The sequence below is a fragment of the Anser brachyrhynchus genome, assembly GCF_964034855.1.
Source record: "Anser brachyrhynchus genome assembly, chromosome: Z".
Classification (NCBI taxonomy): domain Eukaryota; kingdom Metazoa; phylum Chordata; class Aves; order Anseriformes; family Anatidae; genus Anser; species Anser brachyrhynchus.
Genome location: NC_137697.1, coordinates 25295834 through 25312658, shown reverse-complemented (window position 1 = coordinate 25312658; position 16825 = coordinate 25295834). Strand labels below are relative to the sequence as shown.

Here is a 16825-nt window from a genome sequence, read left to right as displayed (position 1 = left end):
TGTTGAAGGGTATATCTTTTATTAGCCACCTGTTTTCATGAATCACACTACCCTCTGTACAATTTGATTGCTATTGGCCAACAGATTCAAAATCTAGTACAAGGGAGAGAAATGGTACAATCATCTTTACCTTATTTTAGGAAATAGAAAATGAAAAAATACTTGCATTGAGACAGTATCTATATTGCAAGATCCTGTAGATTTCATTTCTTTGCTGTGCCGTTGTCTGTTCTTCATTATAATTCATTATAATTCAGACAGTAAGAAGGTGGATAGTTACTTCAGATTGGTTGAGCTACTATGTAAATGTTCAAATTAGTTATTTTCTTCTGTGTGTATTAGTTTGAACAGAGGTAGTTTTTCTCGCTATGATAAACAGCTAAACCAGCTTAGCCTCTGACTTGATTTAAATTCATGGCAAATCACTGAAGGATTGCCAGTTAGACTTTTCTATATAAAATCCTGTATGATTTAAAGTTATATGACTTACCTAGTAAGTTTCTTTATAACCTACTATTCAAATCACAATAGATCTAGTCAAAAGCCCTAGGTGCAAAGGCAGCGTTATTAAAATATGGCTGGAGGAAAAATACTGAGTAGTACACCCTACTGGTGAAACAGCACCGAGCGTAGTGACATTAAGCAATGTCAAACTACTGCTGGCTCATTCAGATATGATCCTTTATCAAACTCATTAAATCACTGACTTTTGTTGCGGTCTTTACTCCTAGTAAAAGAGGATTTGTAGCCTGTGCTTTTCAACAAGGAGTGATGAAGAGTGCTGCAGTGTGAGCTCCCCCTGAGGAATTATGGATGTCTCAAAAAGACATACCCTCCGAGGCCTCTTTGACAACCTATGCTCGATCACCTACCAAAAAGCACAACAGAAAACATAGACGGTATTCTTTTGCATTCGGTAGCCTTGAAGGAGAAATGTGTGAGGTCAGAAAACTTGTTTTGAACTTTTTGTTTTCCAGTCTTTGGAGTGGTTGCTTTTAGCAGCTGTAGTCAGAGGGTACATGCTTCAGACAGTTGCAAAAATTAGGTTCTTGTGAAAAAAATGAAGATAGTCACCCTAAACCCTACCTTTGATAAGGGAGAGTTAGATGTGGTATCACAATAGCAGATGTTCTAGTTAAATTTGAAACTAGAACACGTGGAGAGTCAGAGGCTTTACAGCTAGGTTGACCAACCAGTGTGATAGTACCTGCCTCAAAATTCCCCAGGGAAAAACTGAGAAAGACACGTCCTAGATTTTACTGCTTTTACAGACTGGATCCGATATAGGATATGGGCATCAGGGTATAAAATAAATTGTATTAGTTTACAGATTAAATAAGTCACTGTGGTCAGTCACTGCCTAACTCAGGAGATACCTTCCTTAATTGCCCTGAAAATGCACTTGTAGATGATGACAGCTCTCCAGCCACACTAACTGAATTCAGTTCCCCTGCCTAAAGGCTTCTTGCAGTCCAGAAATAAGTTCACCTGATGTGATGTATATATTCAGGAAAAGTCTACTACACCAACAAGATCAAGCTGTTGCTTCCTTTAAAAATGCATGCTGTGATTACCCCTCTTCAACTTCTGTGTAACAGAATAGCAATTAAGACTTTAACCAAAAGATAAACAGATGGATGTTTAGCCCTTGGGAAATTTCAGAGTGTCAGCTTCCACTCCTGAGGACTGCATCCTAGTAACAGCCTAGATAATAGTTTGTGTCTGCTGTTGAAGGTACACTGGTCCAAAATGTTTCAGACTTGGCCAAAAAGAAAGTCCAGGTATACACAACGTTGTAGCTTCCATACTTTCGAGATCCAGCTAGGTGTAAAACACGAAAGTCCTCCTTGAAAATGTAATCCAGTCTGTGTCTTCTCTTCCAGTGCAAGTGAATCATTCTCCTTTATACATTAGTCTGTAGACATGTTTTCTAGGTGTTTTCCTTCTAGATTGAGTTTTGAGGCTTTTCTATATGCAAACAGTTCTCAAGGAATAGAAAGCATAGCCCTCACACAAAAAGATCCACAGAACACTGCCTTACTCTGTTTTTTGACAGATGAACTTTTTCTGTTTTTCCATAGTATGGCTTTTTAGAAAAGCGGATGGCAGCTATTTCTTGTCCAGTTGTGCTGGGTGGAAAAAAAAAAAAAAAAGTTTACTTTCACAAGGAGTGTAGCCTACAAGGTGAGTCCAAAGAACCCTTATCAGCAAGAGGCTGCAGGGGCCTGATGGTGGAACACACAGACCCAGAGCTTCAGAGCCCTGGGAGGCCGCTATCAGAGCCAAGGTGGCCCTGAAGCTGGGCTGCCCGCGGCCACGTCTGAGCCTCGGCCTTGAGAATGACTAACTCGGGAGGAATTCGAGCTCTCCAATCGCACCTCAAGAGTCTGGTGCTCAAACAGTTCCGAGGAGCTGCCTGTGTTCTACTTTACTTCCTTTAACATCTTTGCAAAATACACCTTAGTCAGGCACTGGGACGGGTTGCCCAGGGAGGTGGTGGAGTCACCGCCTCTGGGGGTGTTCAAGGAAAGGTTTGGATGTGGTGCTTGGGGACATGGTTTAGTGGGTGACAGTGGTGGTAGGGGGACGCTTGGACCAGATGATCCTGGAGGTCTCTTCCAACCGTCAGGATTCTGTGGTTTTGTGATCTTTGCTTCAACCAAAGCGTTTAGGACGACCTTCTGCAGGAGGGGCGCGGCGCCCCCAACCAAACGGGGCGAGCTCGCCCTGTCCTTCACGCCTCCCCGCTGCTCCCTGGGGGCCCAGAGGGGCGGCGGACGCCAATTTCAGAAGCGGGGCCGTGAGCGGCGGGGGCAGGGGGGGGAGCCTCGGGGGCGACCGGGGCGGGGTAGGAGCTCGCCCCGGCCCGAGCCTCGTCGGCGGGGCCGGTGCCGAGGCGGTGACTCAGCGCCGCCCTCAGCCGATAAAAAGGCGGGAGGCGGGCGAGGAGCGGCGGCGCGGTCGGTCGGCCGGCACGCGGGGCGGCGGCGGTCAGGCTCGAGGCCGCGAGTGGCCGGCGGTCGGGCGGCCGTTGGGGGCCGCCATGGGGGCCAGGCTGCGACTCGCGTGCGCCGCGGCGGCGCTGCTGCTGTGCTGCGCCCCGCCGGGGCAGCCCGGAGCCCGGGGCGCGCTGCTGTCGGCGGGCGACGGCGACGGCTACGGGGTGAAGCTGTGCGGCCGGGAGTTCATCCGCGCCGTCATCTTCACCTGCGGCGGGTCCCGCTGGAAGCGGCTCTCCCTGCTGGCCGCGGAGCCGGCGCCCGCCGTCGGTGAGTGCCCGAAGGAGAGGGGAGGGCTCTGGGGGCGCCTCGACGCCTCCGGGTGGGGGCTGCCCGCGGAGCCCCCCGCCGGGAGCCCTCCCTCCGCGTCCCGTCAGGCTTTCCCCTCGGTCAGGAGGTGTGGAGCGGTGCTCCTGAGCTTTCCGAGCTGGGGCATGGGGGCTATAGAATATGGAGTTTTATCTTTTTTTTTTTTTTTTTTTTTTTTCCCTTACTGCTCAGCTTGCGCGGTTCTGTGCGACTTGCACGTTGAGGAACTGGGGGTCTCTCGCTTGGCGCTTCGGGTTCCGATCTAAACACAAAAACTCAATTTTAAGGGTCTTTGGTGGAGTTCCTGGCGGGTAAAATACTCCTTAGGGTTTCCTATCACAGGTTCTAAGACAAATATATTAAGAAAGGGTAAGCAGGTATTTTTTGACTGTTTGCAAAATACAGTAACGCAATAGTAATTCTAGGCACTGGGTCTCATTTATATATTTCAAAAAGTGGAAATAACACTTTTAAGCAGGAAAGAAGATGGAATTACAGCTAGTACTTGCAAAGAAAGAGGTTTTTTCTTCCATAAGCATACTGTTAATGAAGTAACATTTTACTTGTGCTATAAATGAAGCCAGTATTTTGGGTTTATTTTACCTTTTTCTTTAACAAATAGAGTAATACTATGTAACTTGTTACAATTCTAAAGGTAAGACCTCATGAACGGCCACCAAAGTTCACAGGAAACTTTTTCTTTCTATTCTTGAGCAGTAGCGTCTACGAGCATCAGTCACAAAGGAGACCCCACTGTGCTCTGTACTATCTAACTGGAAGTCTTTCTCTGCCCCAAGTGACTACTGAATATTAGTAACTGTTTGACTAGTAAAGTAGCTACAACTATTTTTTATTTTTTTTTACATATCTGGGTAGCTGTTCTATCTGAAAGTTAGCTTGTATATGTTGATTGGCTATATTAAAGTAAATCTAATGTTCACTTGATGTTCTCATGTTCTTTCAGCTTTCTGAAACAAAAATACGAAACCAAATTAACAGCATGCAGACCACATGGCAAACACCTATTTCAGATTTTTTTTAACTTAAGAACTAAAAAAGCTGCTTTTCCTCACGTCAGCTGAAATATGCAGTGCCACTTGCCTTGCAGAAGCAAAAACAAGAGAAACAGCATGAGGTGAATGGAAGTAGTGCTGGATTTTTGAGAAGTCTAGGGTCAGTGAGACCAAGTGTGTTTCTAAGTAAATTCTGCAAGTCTTGAGAAACGAGTGGCAAGTATCAGCTGAAATAGCTGTAGAAAAATACCATCTATAAGAGTATACATAAAATATTTGCTTACTGAGTCTAATACTCAGTCCTTCTCCCCCCATTTGTTCTTCTTATGGTACTGGTTTGTGTGCATGGGAAAGGAGTGGTCTAATCTGATTTGTGAATTGCATGACACAATTTTATGCAGTCTCTGGATACATCACTTTACAATTTTCTTTACAGAAGGGCTGACACATCTCCATATGTAACAGTGCAGGCGTAATAGGATGTGTATACGTCAGTGACAGCTGTCACAGCATACTTCCCATGTCTAATAGGCAGCATAGCCTTCAAAACAAAGATTGCCCGAGAAGTAATCTATAAGTAAATCATGAGCGGAGGCTCTGCAGCACCAGTAGCTGTCCTAAATAAAAATGCTTTGCTTATTGCTAGCCAAATAGGCTTTTTATTGATGATTTTTAGAATTCTGTGCTCTTTTTGATATTCCTGAAGTCTTACCTTTAAGTCTTTTCTTTAAATAGATTCCTCTCAAGCAGAAAGCAACAAACTTCTGGGAAACTTCAAGTTGCAATCAATGTTGGGTCCTGAACTGGAACAGATGCAGAGAAGCAGCCCATTTCTTGGATGGGAGATACTGAAGGACTTGTATAGTTTAAATGACTATAATGAATATGAGCCTGTGGCAGATGACTTCAAAGAATTTCTTCAACAGGTGGAAGAAGCTGCTCAGAAGGACAGGGGAGGAAAAGGAATTGCAAATCCTGTGGGATCAAACAGTTATCCTTGGGCCAGATATCCCAGAAGAAAACGTGAATCTCTGGGTCTGGCAGGAATGTGTTGCAAATGGGGCTGTACGAAAGCTGAAATTAGTACTATATGCAGAGTTTAAAATACTATCTGCACTTATGCATGAAATCTATGTTAGTTGCAGTGCTACTTGGTTGAATGCTGTATGGAGGAATAAAACTCTTACTGTATTTTATTTTGTCTGTAAGTGCCAGTCAGTACTGCTGGTTTTCTTTAAACAACAAAAAAAAAATCCTCAAGTGTAACTGTAATAACTTTGTTTTGCTGCAGTAACTTTTAATCTATATTTTTTTAATAAGTCTTTACAGTTCATTTTAATGTCCAGCCTTTACTCTTATATTACAAATGTAATATATCTTTGTAACATGTAAGGAAAAAATCAAGTGTTTAATTAAAATGTAATTATACTAAGTGTTACAGAGTTATTCTTTCTCTGACAGAAAGAACACCTGGAGATATTCTTGAGATGAGATTCATGCTACAGAGCTGTACAAAAAGGACATTCTGCATGAAGCTCCACTAAACACCTACTCAGCTTGCTGATTATTTTGAACGCACTTTCCCCCTCCCTTACAGTTGCAGAATTGTTTTATGCAATACCCTTCTGCATTTTTACCTCAATAGAATACTTGCAGCCTAAATATTTCTTCATATTCATAGAAGAACCTAATTAGTTAGGAGCTGAAGTATTAACCCTTGTGTTAGTTCTTATTTACCTTTCTCATTTTTTTTTCTACTATTGCTTAGTGAGACTGTTGGATGTGCTTCAAATGACTCATTATATAGACACTTTCCCATGTCTTCCTACACTATGGTGTTCTACACTACTTCAGGCGTGTTCCTAAATTGATAATAGCTACTGCATTTAATAGCTGCTTTAATCTTTGTAGTTCCTAAACTTTTTGTTTTTCACTAAATTCTCAGCTGTGACAAGTAGCACTTCTAGCTACGTTGTTGATGCCTTAAGGTGTTTGTTTGTTTGTTTGTTTTTTCTTTACCTTAATGATGCTCATGGCAACTTCACTTCTCTGTGTAGCAGTAGTTTACTCAGTATACTTCATAGCTTAGACTCATTACCTTTGGCTGATGGTGCTTCATTCTTCAGATTGTCTTTTGAAAAGTGTTCTTTGATCAAAATACTGCTTAATGAGATTGTAGCCTCACTTCTTTATCCCTTTTCCTAAGGTACTGTTATTCCAGCACTTAGGCATCTATTGATCCTTTTTATTATTTTTTTCAAACCATGTCAATTTTAGTCAGTAAAGACTGCGCAGAATGTGCATTCATTACAAATGTTACCCTCCCGCTGAAAAGCACCACCTCTTTAGTCATAGGGATAATGCTGAGCAAGAATTGAGGTATCTTCTCCCACACCTCTGTTTTAGTGAATGTAAGATGCTTCTTATCAGTTTGAGTGAGGAAGGTAGCTGGGTAAAGTTCTGCTGTAGTATTTTTTGCAACAGCCTAGTTACACTTCTGTAGCTTCTGTAGCTTATCTTCCAGCTTCCACAAATAGTTTTGGTGCTAGAGATTCCCTAGTTCAGCTAACGATTTCCTAGAAGAATACAGGAGGAGTCTGAGGGGAAGCATTCCTTATTTTTGAGTAGGATCAAGGTTTTTGGGAGTTAATTTTGTTTGTTTGTTTGTTTTTTATTAAGGTAGAGGCTAAGCAGTACATAGAATCCCTGATAAAAGGGAAAATGTGAAAATGAAAATTAGCCATTGCTTTTCTCATTTTGCCAGAAAACCTCCTGCTAAACTTTCAAATAGAAATATGGGGAAAAAGGAATATGCTGCTTGTTCTACTTTGTTTCCACAGATCTGTCCAGGTACACAGCTTGTAGGCCAGCCATAACAGATATCAAATAAGTTGGATTAAGTTGAAATTCAGTCCGTATTTTGCAGTGATGAAGTAGCTGTGTATGCGTGTGAATACTCAAAGGTTTTGTTTTAAAGAAAATGTAGTCCTGAAAGACATCTGTGTGGTAGGTCACATCTTATAGCAGCTTCTTTACAGTGAAGCCAAGTGTGACCATTAGGTGTCACTTGGTTGCAACAGGACTAGCCATGCAGTAGGATGCCATCTGCTGCTGATTGTATGACTTGGTGACCAAACACAAAAACATTAAAGCTTTTTTTAAGACCAGAAGCAAACCTGCCCCATAAAATGACATGTCTGACCAGCCACACAGGGGAAATTATCATGTTTTAAAGCAGACATCTCATAAAATCTTTATACGCTCATATAAAATCATTATTGAGTTAGCATATTGATCCAAATGGCAAACCTGAAGGACCTTGTCTCTGCCAAAAGCTCCCCTGGGAGTACTGCCATACATATATAGCAGCATAAATATGAGCACAACATTTCAAAGCAACACATTGTGCTTATCATTATAGCTGTTCAAAAACACACCTCCTGAAATCAGCTTTTTTTTTTTTTTTTTTTTTTTCTCTTTTTCACATTTCACTCAGTGAGCAATTAGCTATGGAGAACACCATTGTTTTAGCATCTCACTGCTTACAGAAATTGCAGTCCCATTGACGTGGTCTTAACTCACAGGAAGTGGCCAATTTCTGAGTAAACTATTAACAAGTGTGAGCCATCTTCTATACAGTTATTTCGAGTTTGTGAGTAAAAAATGATACATTATCATGTTGCCATATTAGCACTGCTATTTGTGTCTGCAAGGGTTTATTCTGGGGAAGTTCAGGATTTTTTTCACTGTGGGTGAAGTCTGAATCAGGTCTGATTATGAACTCATTAAAAAACTGACCAAATGAGGATAATCTGTAGCACTATATACAACAGGTTTTCCAGCTCTATTCCCTGTTTTCACCTTGTTCAAAACCTGCTAGAATTCTTTGTGTAAATTCTTAAATAATATGAATCAGTATGAATTGTGATATATCTACAGTCAAGTACCTCAGGTAATGATATAAGTCTGATGACACCCTGGAACAGAATTTAGTGATTCCCTAATTTTCAATGTGAGAGTTAGAGTTTGGGTGATGGTTGAATGGGAATTTTCAGGACTGCGTTTTCTCATACCAAGAAACCCCCAATGTCCTGTTTAGGAGCTTCAGTATCTTTTTAGCTTAGATTGTGATTTGTCCAAAGATTGCATTCCATGTCTGTAACAAAGAGGGGCTTTGTGCCTGTCTCTCAATTCCTAGACGGTACCTGCTCACCAGACAACCTTGCACATCATCTCATTCTCTATGTCACTGAATTAAAAGGGACACAACTGAAGACTTTACTAGCATCAAGATGTGCAGATGTTTCTGAAACATGCACTGCTTAACTGTGCTGCAGAGAGCAATCTTAAGTCCTAGAGACCTGGAAGACAGCAGTTCCTTCTACATCTAGTCCTATTTGGTCAGCTGCTTACCTCACCCAATCTTTAAGTAAAACATACAGAAAATTCTAGTCTTATGAGTTACCGGAGTATTTCTACAAGCTGACAAAGTCAGAAACAGACCTCAGGTTAACACACTGAGTTACTGAAAAACTTTCTGAGACTACAGTCTCTTCTCCTCAGCAAACAGCAGAGACAAAACAGGAAACAAACTCCTTTCCTCCTCAGAAGAACGTGGATAGATTTGTACCCGTGTTGCTGCTCTGCAGCCGCTCACTATTATCATCAAGTAGCTGAAAGAAGCTCTTTTTCTCATTTATGCCACGAATTGCCATCATATGCTGAATCACTTTTCTGTCACACAGCTCTTCTATATCCTGGGAAGCTGGGAGCTGTTGGCTCCTTTCCGTGGACTTTCACTCCAACAGAGTTACTTGACTGTTACAGCCACCCACTTTGTGGTCAAGACTTGGTATCACATACTGTGCCTCCACAGTGTGTTTGTCCAGGACTATTTTCTGACCAGACCTGCTAAGAAAGAAAGCAAATTAGGCAGTCTGTGCAAACTCCTTTTTCTTCCACCTAACCTCCCTTACACCTATATTTCTCCTGCCCTGGAATTTTCCTGTACTTGATATGCAATACTTAAATTCCTTCAACTGCAGCCTTCTCCCATGTTTTAACCTTGAAATGCTTAAAGCCAAATCTGTACCCATGAAGCGTCAAGGTGTTTCACTGTTAACACAACTGCACAAGGTAGCAAATATCACATAGAGAAACTCATAAGAGAAACAAAAACTGGCTTCCAGCCTTTGTACTTCAAAAAATACTGAGAGCTGTCCTTCCAAATGGGCCAAAAGAACAGCCCCCAGCAGGATGTGTACCTTCTCTGGATTATGCTGCTTGTCCCAAGACTTTCCAGGTACTTGCAGTTTCTGTGAAATCTCAGCTGGCGAGTGATGGATCCTTTCTGGCACCAAGGAGTGCCTCTTCAGGAATTGTTTTGTCCCGATGAGCTGAAAGCAAAGTACAGTAAGATGACAGTTTCTGCCTCTGCACCTGAGTTGAATCACACTGGTTTCAGCTCTCCGGTTACTGTTCTTCAGTGGGTTATTCAATACTAGCATGAAGTTGTTCCCTGCGTCAGCAATCTGGTGTAAAGCGCTTGCCTATGACTGTGCTTCTGGCACTGCAGAAATCTTTGGGCTCAGCACCAACCAGTCTTGGTATTAGAGGCCATCACTGAAGTGTTTCTTTGTCTCTGTCGTTTTACATCTTTTGTCCCTGTGCCAAGAGATGAAGTCCCTTCTAAATGGGGTTTTTCCCATGCAACAGCACCATGTGACAGCGCACATTTCACCCCCACCCTTTTTCATTTGAGATCAAAACAGTGGGCTGAAGGTTACAGTGCAGTGCCAGGTTGACCCCAGCTGTCTCGTGCCCTCTCTGCAGAGCTCCTGAGGGACTGAGACTTCAGTAGTCTGGTCGACCTTTCCCTGCTGATAAAATGTGATAGTTTTGGTATAGAACTTTTTTTTCCAATAACAGGCTGCTGTGTTCTACCATGTGTGTAGGCCAAGTTATCTGACCAACTAGACAACTTTCCAGAACCTCTTAAGGTTTGTAGCAGTGTTGATACACTTAGAGGAAAGTTGGATACTTTTCACTGTTTTGTCAGTTTTCACAGAATCACAGAATGGTTGAGGTTTACAAGGGACCTCTGGAGATCATCTAGTCCAACTTCCCTGCTCAAGCAGGGTTCCCTGCAGCACATTATCTGGGATTGTGTCCAGATGGCTTTTGAATATCTCCAGAGCAGGGGACTCCACAGCCTCTCTGGGCAACCTGTTCCTGTGCTCAGTCACCCTCACAGTAAAGAAGTTTTTCCTCATGTTCAGACAGAGCCTCCTGTGTTTCAGTTTGTGCCCATTGCGTCTTGTCCTATCCCAGGGGACCACTAAGAAGAGCCTGGCTCCATCCTCTTGACATCATCCGTTCACATACTTATATACATTGATAAGATCCCTATGAGTGTTCTCTTCTCCAGGATGAACAGGCCCAGCTCCTTCAACCTTTCCTCATCCAACAGATGTTCCAGTCCCTTGGAGCTCCAATTCCCTCAGGGCCTTCTGCTGCACTCTCCAGTAGCTTTATGACCCTCTTGTACTGGGGGACCCCAAATCAGACACACAGCACTCCTGGTGTGGCCACACCAGAGGTGAGCAGAGGGACAAGATCACCTCCCTCGACCTGCTGGCAACACTCTTCCTAATGCACCCCGGGACAGCATTGGCCTTTTTGGCCACAAGGGCACATTGCTGGCTCATGGTTACCTTGAAGTTCACCAGGATGCCCAGGTACTTCTCCAGAGAGCTACATTTCATCAGGTCAGCCCCTAGCCTGTACTGGTGCATGGAGTCATTCTTCCCCAGGTGAAGGACCTCGCACTTGCCTTTGTTGAATTTCAAGAGGTTCCTCTCTGCCCAGCTCTCCAGCCTGTTGAGATCCTTCTGAATGGCAGCACAGCACTTTGGGGTGTCATCTACTCCTCCTAGTTTTGTATCATCAGCAAACTTGCTGAGGAGGCACTCTGCCCCTTCATCCAAGTCATAGATGAATTAATTTAAACAATACTAGCTCCAGTGCGGACCCCTGGGGGACACAGACAGCTACAGGCCTCCAGCCGGGCTCTGTGTCCTTGATTACAACCCTCTGGGACCTGGCATTCAGCCAGTTCTCAATCCACCTCACTGTCCACTTACGCAGCCCACACACCTTGAGCTTGCCTATGAGGTTATCATGGGAGACAGTGTCAGAAGTCTTGCTGAAGTCCAGGTAGACAACATTTTTCCCATCATAGAAGGCAATCTGCTTAGTTAAGCATGATTTCCCTTTGGTGAATCCATGTGACTACTCCCGACCACCTTCTTGTCTTCCACATGTTTAGAGGTGGCCTGCAGGATAAGCTGTTCCATCACCTTTCCAGGGATGGAGGTGAAGCTGACTGGCCTGTAGTTCCCTGCGTTCTTCTTGCCCTTTTGAAGAGTGGTGAGACATCTGCTTTCTTCCAGTCCTCAGCAACCTCTCCCATTCTCCATGATCTTTATAAATATGATTAAGAGTGGCCTAGCTATGATGTCCACCAGGACCCTCACCTCTTGTGGGTGCAATCCCATTAGGGCCCATGGACTTGTGGATGTCAGTTTTGCCTAAATGATTTCTAACCTGATCCTTCTCAACAAAGGGAAAGTCTTCCTTTCTCCAGATGGTCTCCCTGGTCTCCAGTGTCAGGGATTCCCAAAAGCTAATCTTGGCAGTAAAAGTCAACCCAAGTCAGCAAAAATCAAGAAAAGTCAGCATAGAAATGTCCATACTGTCCATATGAGCAACAAGGGAACCAATAGATATAGATTATGGGCTAAGCCACCCTAAACTGACACAATAAAAAGCAAACATACTAATAACCATATGGAAAATTCATAGTACATTTAACTGGACAATTTGTATGTAGCTTCCCTGACCAGCAGGGGTACAATGTTAGAACAGAGAGGAGCAGAAAATACTTAGAGACCAGTGAGTGAGTTGTTATAGCTGTAAAATAACATAGGACAGTGTAAGACGTTTAAGTTTACTAATGTTTACAAACTAAGTACAGGAAAAATAATTAATTTACTTTAGAAGAATTGTGTGGTGATCTGTATACTTCATTGGAGGAGGCAAAAAACTACAACACAGACACTCCCTAACTGTAGGGAGATCATCAAGGGACAAGGCTCTTCACACTGGTCCATGGCAAGTGAGTTCTCCATTCTTATCTCAATTAATGAGTTTTGCATTTTACTTTCTCCCTACATCTTGCTGAGGATGGGGAGTGAGAGAACAGCTGGGTGGGTTTCTGGTGGCCAGCCAAGGTCAACCCATCATAATCCCCCAGGCTGAAGCCTTAAATTCACTGATACGTATCTGTGGGAATTCAAAGTGGGAATTCAAATATAAGGTCTGTTTAAAAATTAGACAAAGAATTACAGAACAATCAGTCTGACTGCAATTCAAGGGGCAAGCAGAAACATAGCAAAGAGTCAAACAAACAATATGCTGGTACACAGAAGGTGATGAACAACCACCATCACGGATTTGTGGGAAAAAAATAATCTTCCAAATCTTGTGGTTAGGTAAGTTGTCTCATATGTTGGCAGCAAAAATTTTTACACAGACTTATCTGACAATCTTTGCAAGTAATCCAGGGTAACAAAAACTGAACTAAACCTTTAAGAAGAAAAACACTGTCAGAGTCTCTCAGTATTGTATTCCAGCCATTTATCAAAGGTGTACTGACAAGGAAGAGAGACTACTGACAAAGAAGATCTTCTAGGTCTGGTACTATTTGACATTTTCGTTAATTGACTGCATGAAGGGAAACAATAAATATGCAGAAAGAACTAGAGAAATGCTACAAAAGAATTCACAGATGGCATTTAGAAGTAAGGGACTGGAATTATTTTAGAAGATAAAGAGTTGAGACTGGTTTTCAAAAATTAGGGAAACTATTCCCTACATTTAGAAATAATTGAAAACATAAATACAAGCAATTTCTGTCTATAGATAAGAATCTTGGGTTATGGATGATCACAAAATGAGATAATGGTATCGTATTGTTGCAAAAACAGGCAAATGTCATAGAGGGACATATAAATGAGAATTTTATCTTTAAGATATGTGAAATAATTCTTCTATTGTGAACAAGTAAGGCCTGCAGTACTGTGCCCAGTTTTGGACACTACCAACTGGCAAGGAGACAGCCTGTCAAAGAGTAACAAGAAGTATCAAAGATGTAGGAAACATGGCTATAATGAAGAAAAAATGTGGAAATGGCTGTTGTTTTATACAGAGAAAAGAAGACTGAAGCAAGAACACACAAAGTTTTTAGATATGTAAAGACAACAATAAAAATGAAAGAAAGAAAATTTACATAAGCAGTGTAGGTCAAAGAGTGATGTGTGTAGACTATAGAAAGGTGTTTTAGAACCAGGAAAGAGTTTTGAAGAGTTAGGAAAAGTAATCACTGGAACAGATTTCCTGTAGAGGTTATGGGATCCTCACTGATGAAATGTTTCTGCAACATGCTAGAGAAGTACCTGTCAAGGAATAACTTCACTATAGCAAGAGAAGTAGGTCTGCAAAGAAACAATTAAAAAGAAAAAAAAAATCAAGGAAAAAAAAAGACCTCATCTCTTTAATGCCAACTTCTTTATAAATACTAGAAAATAATTAGTTCAGGATACATTCTTCATAAGTGGCTTGTGGTATGAAAAAAGGACTTGATTGTGATACTCTCTTTCAATATCCCCATCCATTAGTCTGAAATACACCTTAAAATTTAAGTGCTGCCTATGTTAGTTCATTTAAAATTCACTTGACAGTCCTCCCATTTAATGAATTTGGTGTTCTCCCATCTTGGGAACTCTCCCTGGATTTCTGAAATTATCCAAATTTTTTCCCATCTCACCCTGTTTAAGGATTTGGTTTGCAATGGGATTCCAACCTGTTTGGTTCTTTTTTTTTTTTTTTTTTTTTTTTTTGAGTTGCTCTGAAAAAGATAGCCGTATCTTTCACTAACGGAGGAATTCATGTCCTTATGGCAGATACTCTTCTACTGAAGGCTGAAGCCAAGCTTAGACTCAGCCTTAAATTTTATTTGAGGTCTTTTGAGAGCTCTATTCAGTTGTAGGTGAAATCCTCTGTGTTTTTTTTTTTTTGTTTTGTTTTGTTTTTTTGATAAGTCATGTGCTTCAGATATGGAAGCTGCTGTACACAGACTCGGTATTAAGTTTGATTTACCTTTTTAATTGTTTAATTTACCTTTCTAGATCAGCATTTCTGAGGAAGAGCCACTTCTATTAGCGAACTGAGAGCTTCTAATGACATAGCCAGCAAAGACCAGAGATTTGGCTAGAGCTCAGTCAGCTGTGGCTCAGGCAACACATTTACCATCCACTTTTAATAGCTGCTCTTCTCTACTCCTCTTGATGTAATTGTCTAACTTTAGTTGTTCCGTTGTTGAAATCAGATGCGTTCATTAACACACAAAATGGTAGTTGCTAACTAGAGTTCATGTTGAGGGGAAGTTACTGCAATTTTATATGAATTGCAATATGCTTAGGCTATATACTCAGCTATACTTAATTAACTAATTTAAATGACTGATTTACTAATATTTATTTTCTTAATGACATTTTACTCTGTAAAATTTGTTACAGAGATATGAAGATTACAGTTAAAATAGTTTGTCTAAGTTTAGTAAAAAAGTAGATGGTTATAGTGGCAAAACAAAATCACTAATAGATATTACATTTGTAGGACTATTTTATTATTATTATTATTTAGGAAATCAGTAATAAGACAACTTACAGAGAGAATGAAATACAGCGTTAATTCTCTCCCACCATGCAGTATTCAAACATACACCACCAAGCTAAAATTGGTTGTATGTACCTAAAATATATCCTGATCACACACTTGAACTTGAGCATGACTTTTATTTTTGCTGTCCTCATCTAGGTAGTCTGTAGCCCCAGGTCCCCAGGGGCCCAACAGTTCCAGTACAGAAGGCTAAAGCTCCTTTAGGGCAGCTTCTTTTTTCCACACCATTTTGTTCCCGTAACTGCGTATTTGTCTAGACACTTGCATCACGGGATGTCCCAAATGTCTTGTAAGGATGTCATGGTATTACCATATCAACTTCACATAGTGTTATTAGCCTTAGGGTTGTACAGTTCACAAAAAAGTAATAAAACCTTTCTTAAGCCCATGAAATGAAGGCTCATACCTTGCTGACATACAAGTATTATTTACCTTGATCTTCCCCACAGATTTGAAATTTGTTTTGTCTTGCACAGACCTTTCAATATTGGATGCCATTCTGCTAAGAAAAAAACCACTATTACAAATTAAGAGATCACGAATACAGAAGCAAAAAAAAAAAGAGAAGACCACTTCCAGCTGCCCATTTATTAACCTGTGCATTCACATTCTAAATACAAGCTCCTGCTCCTGAATTCTTGTTCATTTTGTTCACTCTCCAGTAACCTGCATTCTTGGGTTAGAAGCTCAGATGTGCTTTCTATAACTTTTGCTGTGGTTCCCCTGGCAGTTGCCATTTAGCTCAATTAGTATTATTTGTTCATTTATCTATTTAATGATAGCATTACAAAAAATGTGACATATTCCCCCTGCTCCAATAGGCACCATGGCCATGGTACAGAAGGACACACTCCTGAGGGCTCACAGAGGCCTCACGGAAGTCCTCTGCACAACATCCCTGCAAACACCTGGCTGTCACACAGCTGCTTGGAGATTCAGGGGTCCCCAGCCTGGAGCTTGTCCCTAGGGACGTGTGTGTGCATTGCCCTGGTGGCAACAAACTGTGAATCACAACTGCTAGGAATGCAAAGTTCTCCAAAACCCCCTTGAAGTGCCCGGCACAGAGCACCCTGCTAGAAGGGGATCCCATGCAGCGGGGGATCCCTGCCCCTCTGGCTGCTCCAGCGGCTCTTGCATGACGAGGCAATGCCAGCAAGCACTGAAGTGCCCGGTCCTCCTTTGCTCTGCTTTGTGTTTCTTAAGTCCTGTAAAGTCTCTGTGTCAGCAGCACTTCAAACCATAGCTCAAACACTTCTTTGAAGGGGTTTAAGTGATACAATCGTTTATCAGCTAGATACTATCCTCTAGAAAGGAAGAATTAAACATGACTTGGTTCATGAGTGACTCATGTCTCTGCTCTTACCACTTATTGCAGCATTTTTCAGATTTAATTCTTCAGGTCCTCTTGCTTTTTTACCTGTTTGCAACAGCAGCATCTGGCTTTGTGAATTGTATCCATAGGATTATTATACACCAGGATTTTTCCAAGTTTTACTTCTTAGTCCAATTTTCTTTGGCTTTAATAAGGTAATTGTTACCTTCTAGGCTGCTATTTGCCATCAAATTCCAGTTTTCTAAAGTTAATACTGTAGCATATCACACACTTCACAAAAGTGTGATACTGATGTGGAGCGCCATCAGAAACACTGTATGCCCTCATGAAAGCAGATAATCCCTGCAGTTGTACAGGAAGTAACAAGAACA

At 41.8% G+C, this 16825-nt stretch overlaps 1 protein-coding gene across 1 annotated transcript; it reads left to right on the top strand.

Moving 5' to 3' along the window:
* The first annotated feature begins 2860 nt into the window (after window positions 1–2860).
* LOC308185843 (relaxin-3-like) lies at window positions 2861–5754 on the top strand. Its single transcript, XM_080574466.1, has 2 exons — window positions 2861–3269; window positions 5057–5754. Exons 1-2 carry the CDS (start codon window positions 3044–3046, stop codon window positions 5422–5424), a joined length of 594 nt encoding a protein of 197 aa, XP_080430592.1. The 5' UTR covers window positions 2861–3043; the 3' UTR covers window positions 5425–5754.
* Window positions 5755–16825: the final 11071 nt, after the last annotated feature.

Coding starts and splice junctions, on each gene's coding strand:
- LOC308185843 (XM_080574466.1), top strand. CDS start 3,044: ATGGGGGCCAGGCTGCGACTCGCGTGCGCCGCGGCGGCGCTGCTGCTG. Junction 3,270..5,056: donor GGAGCCGGCGCCCGCCGTCG/GTGAGTGCCCGA, acceptor TTCTTTAAATAG/ATTCCTCTCAAGCAGAAAGC.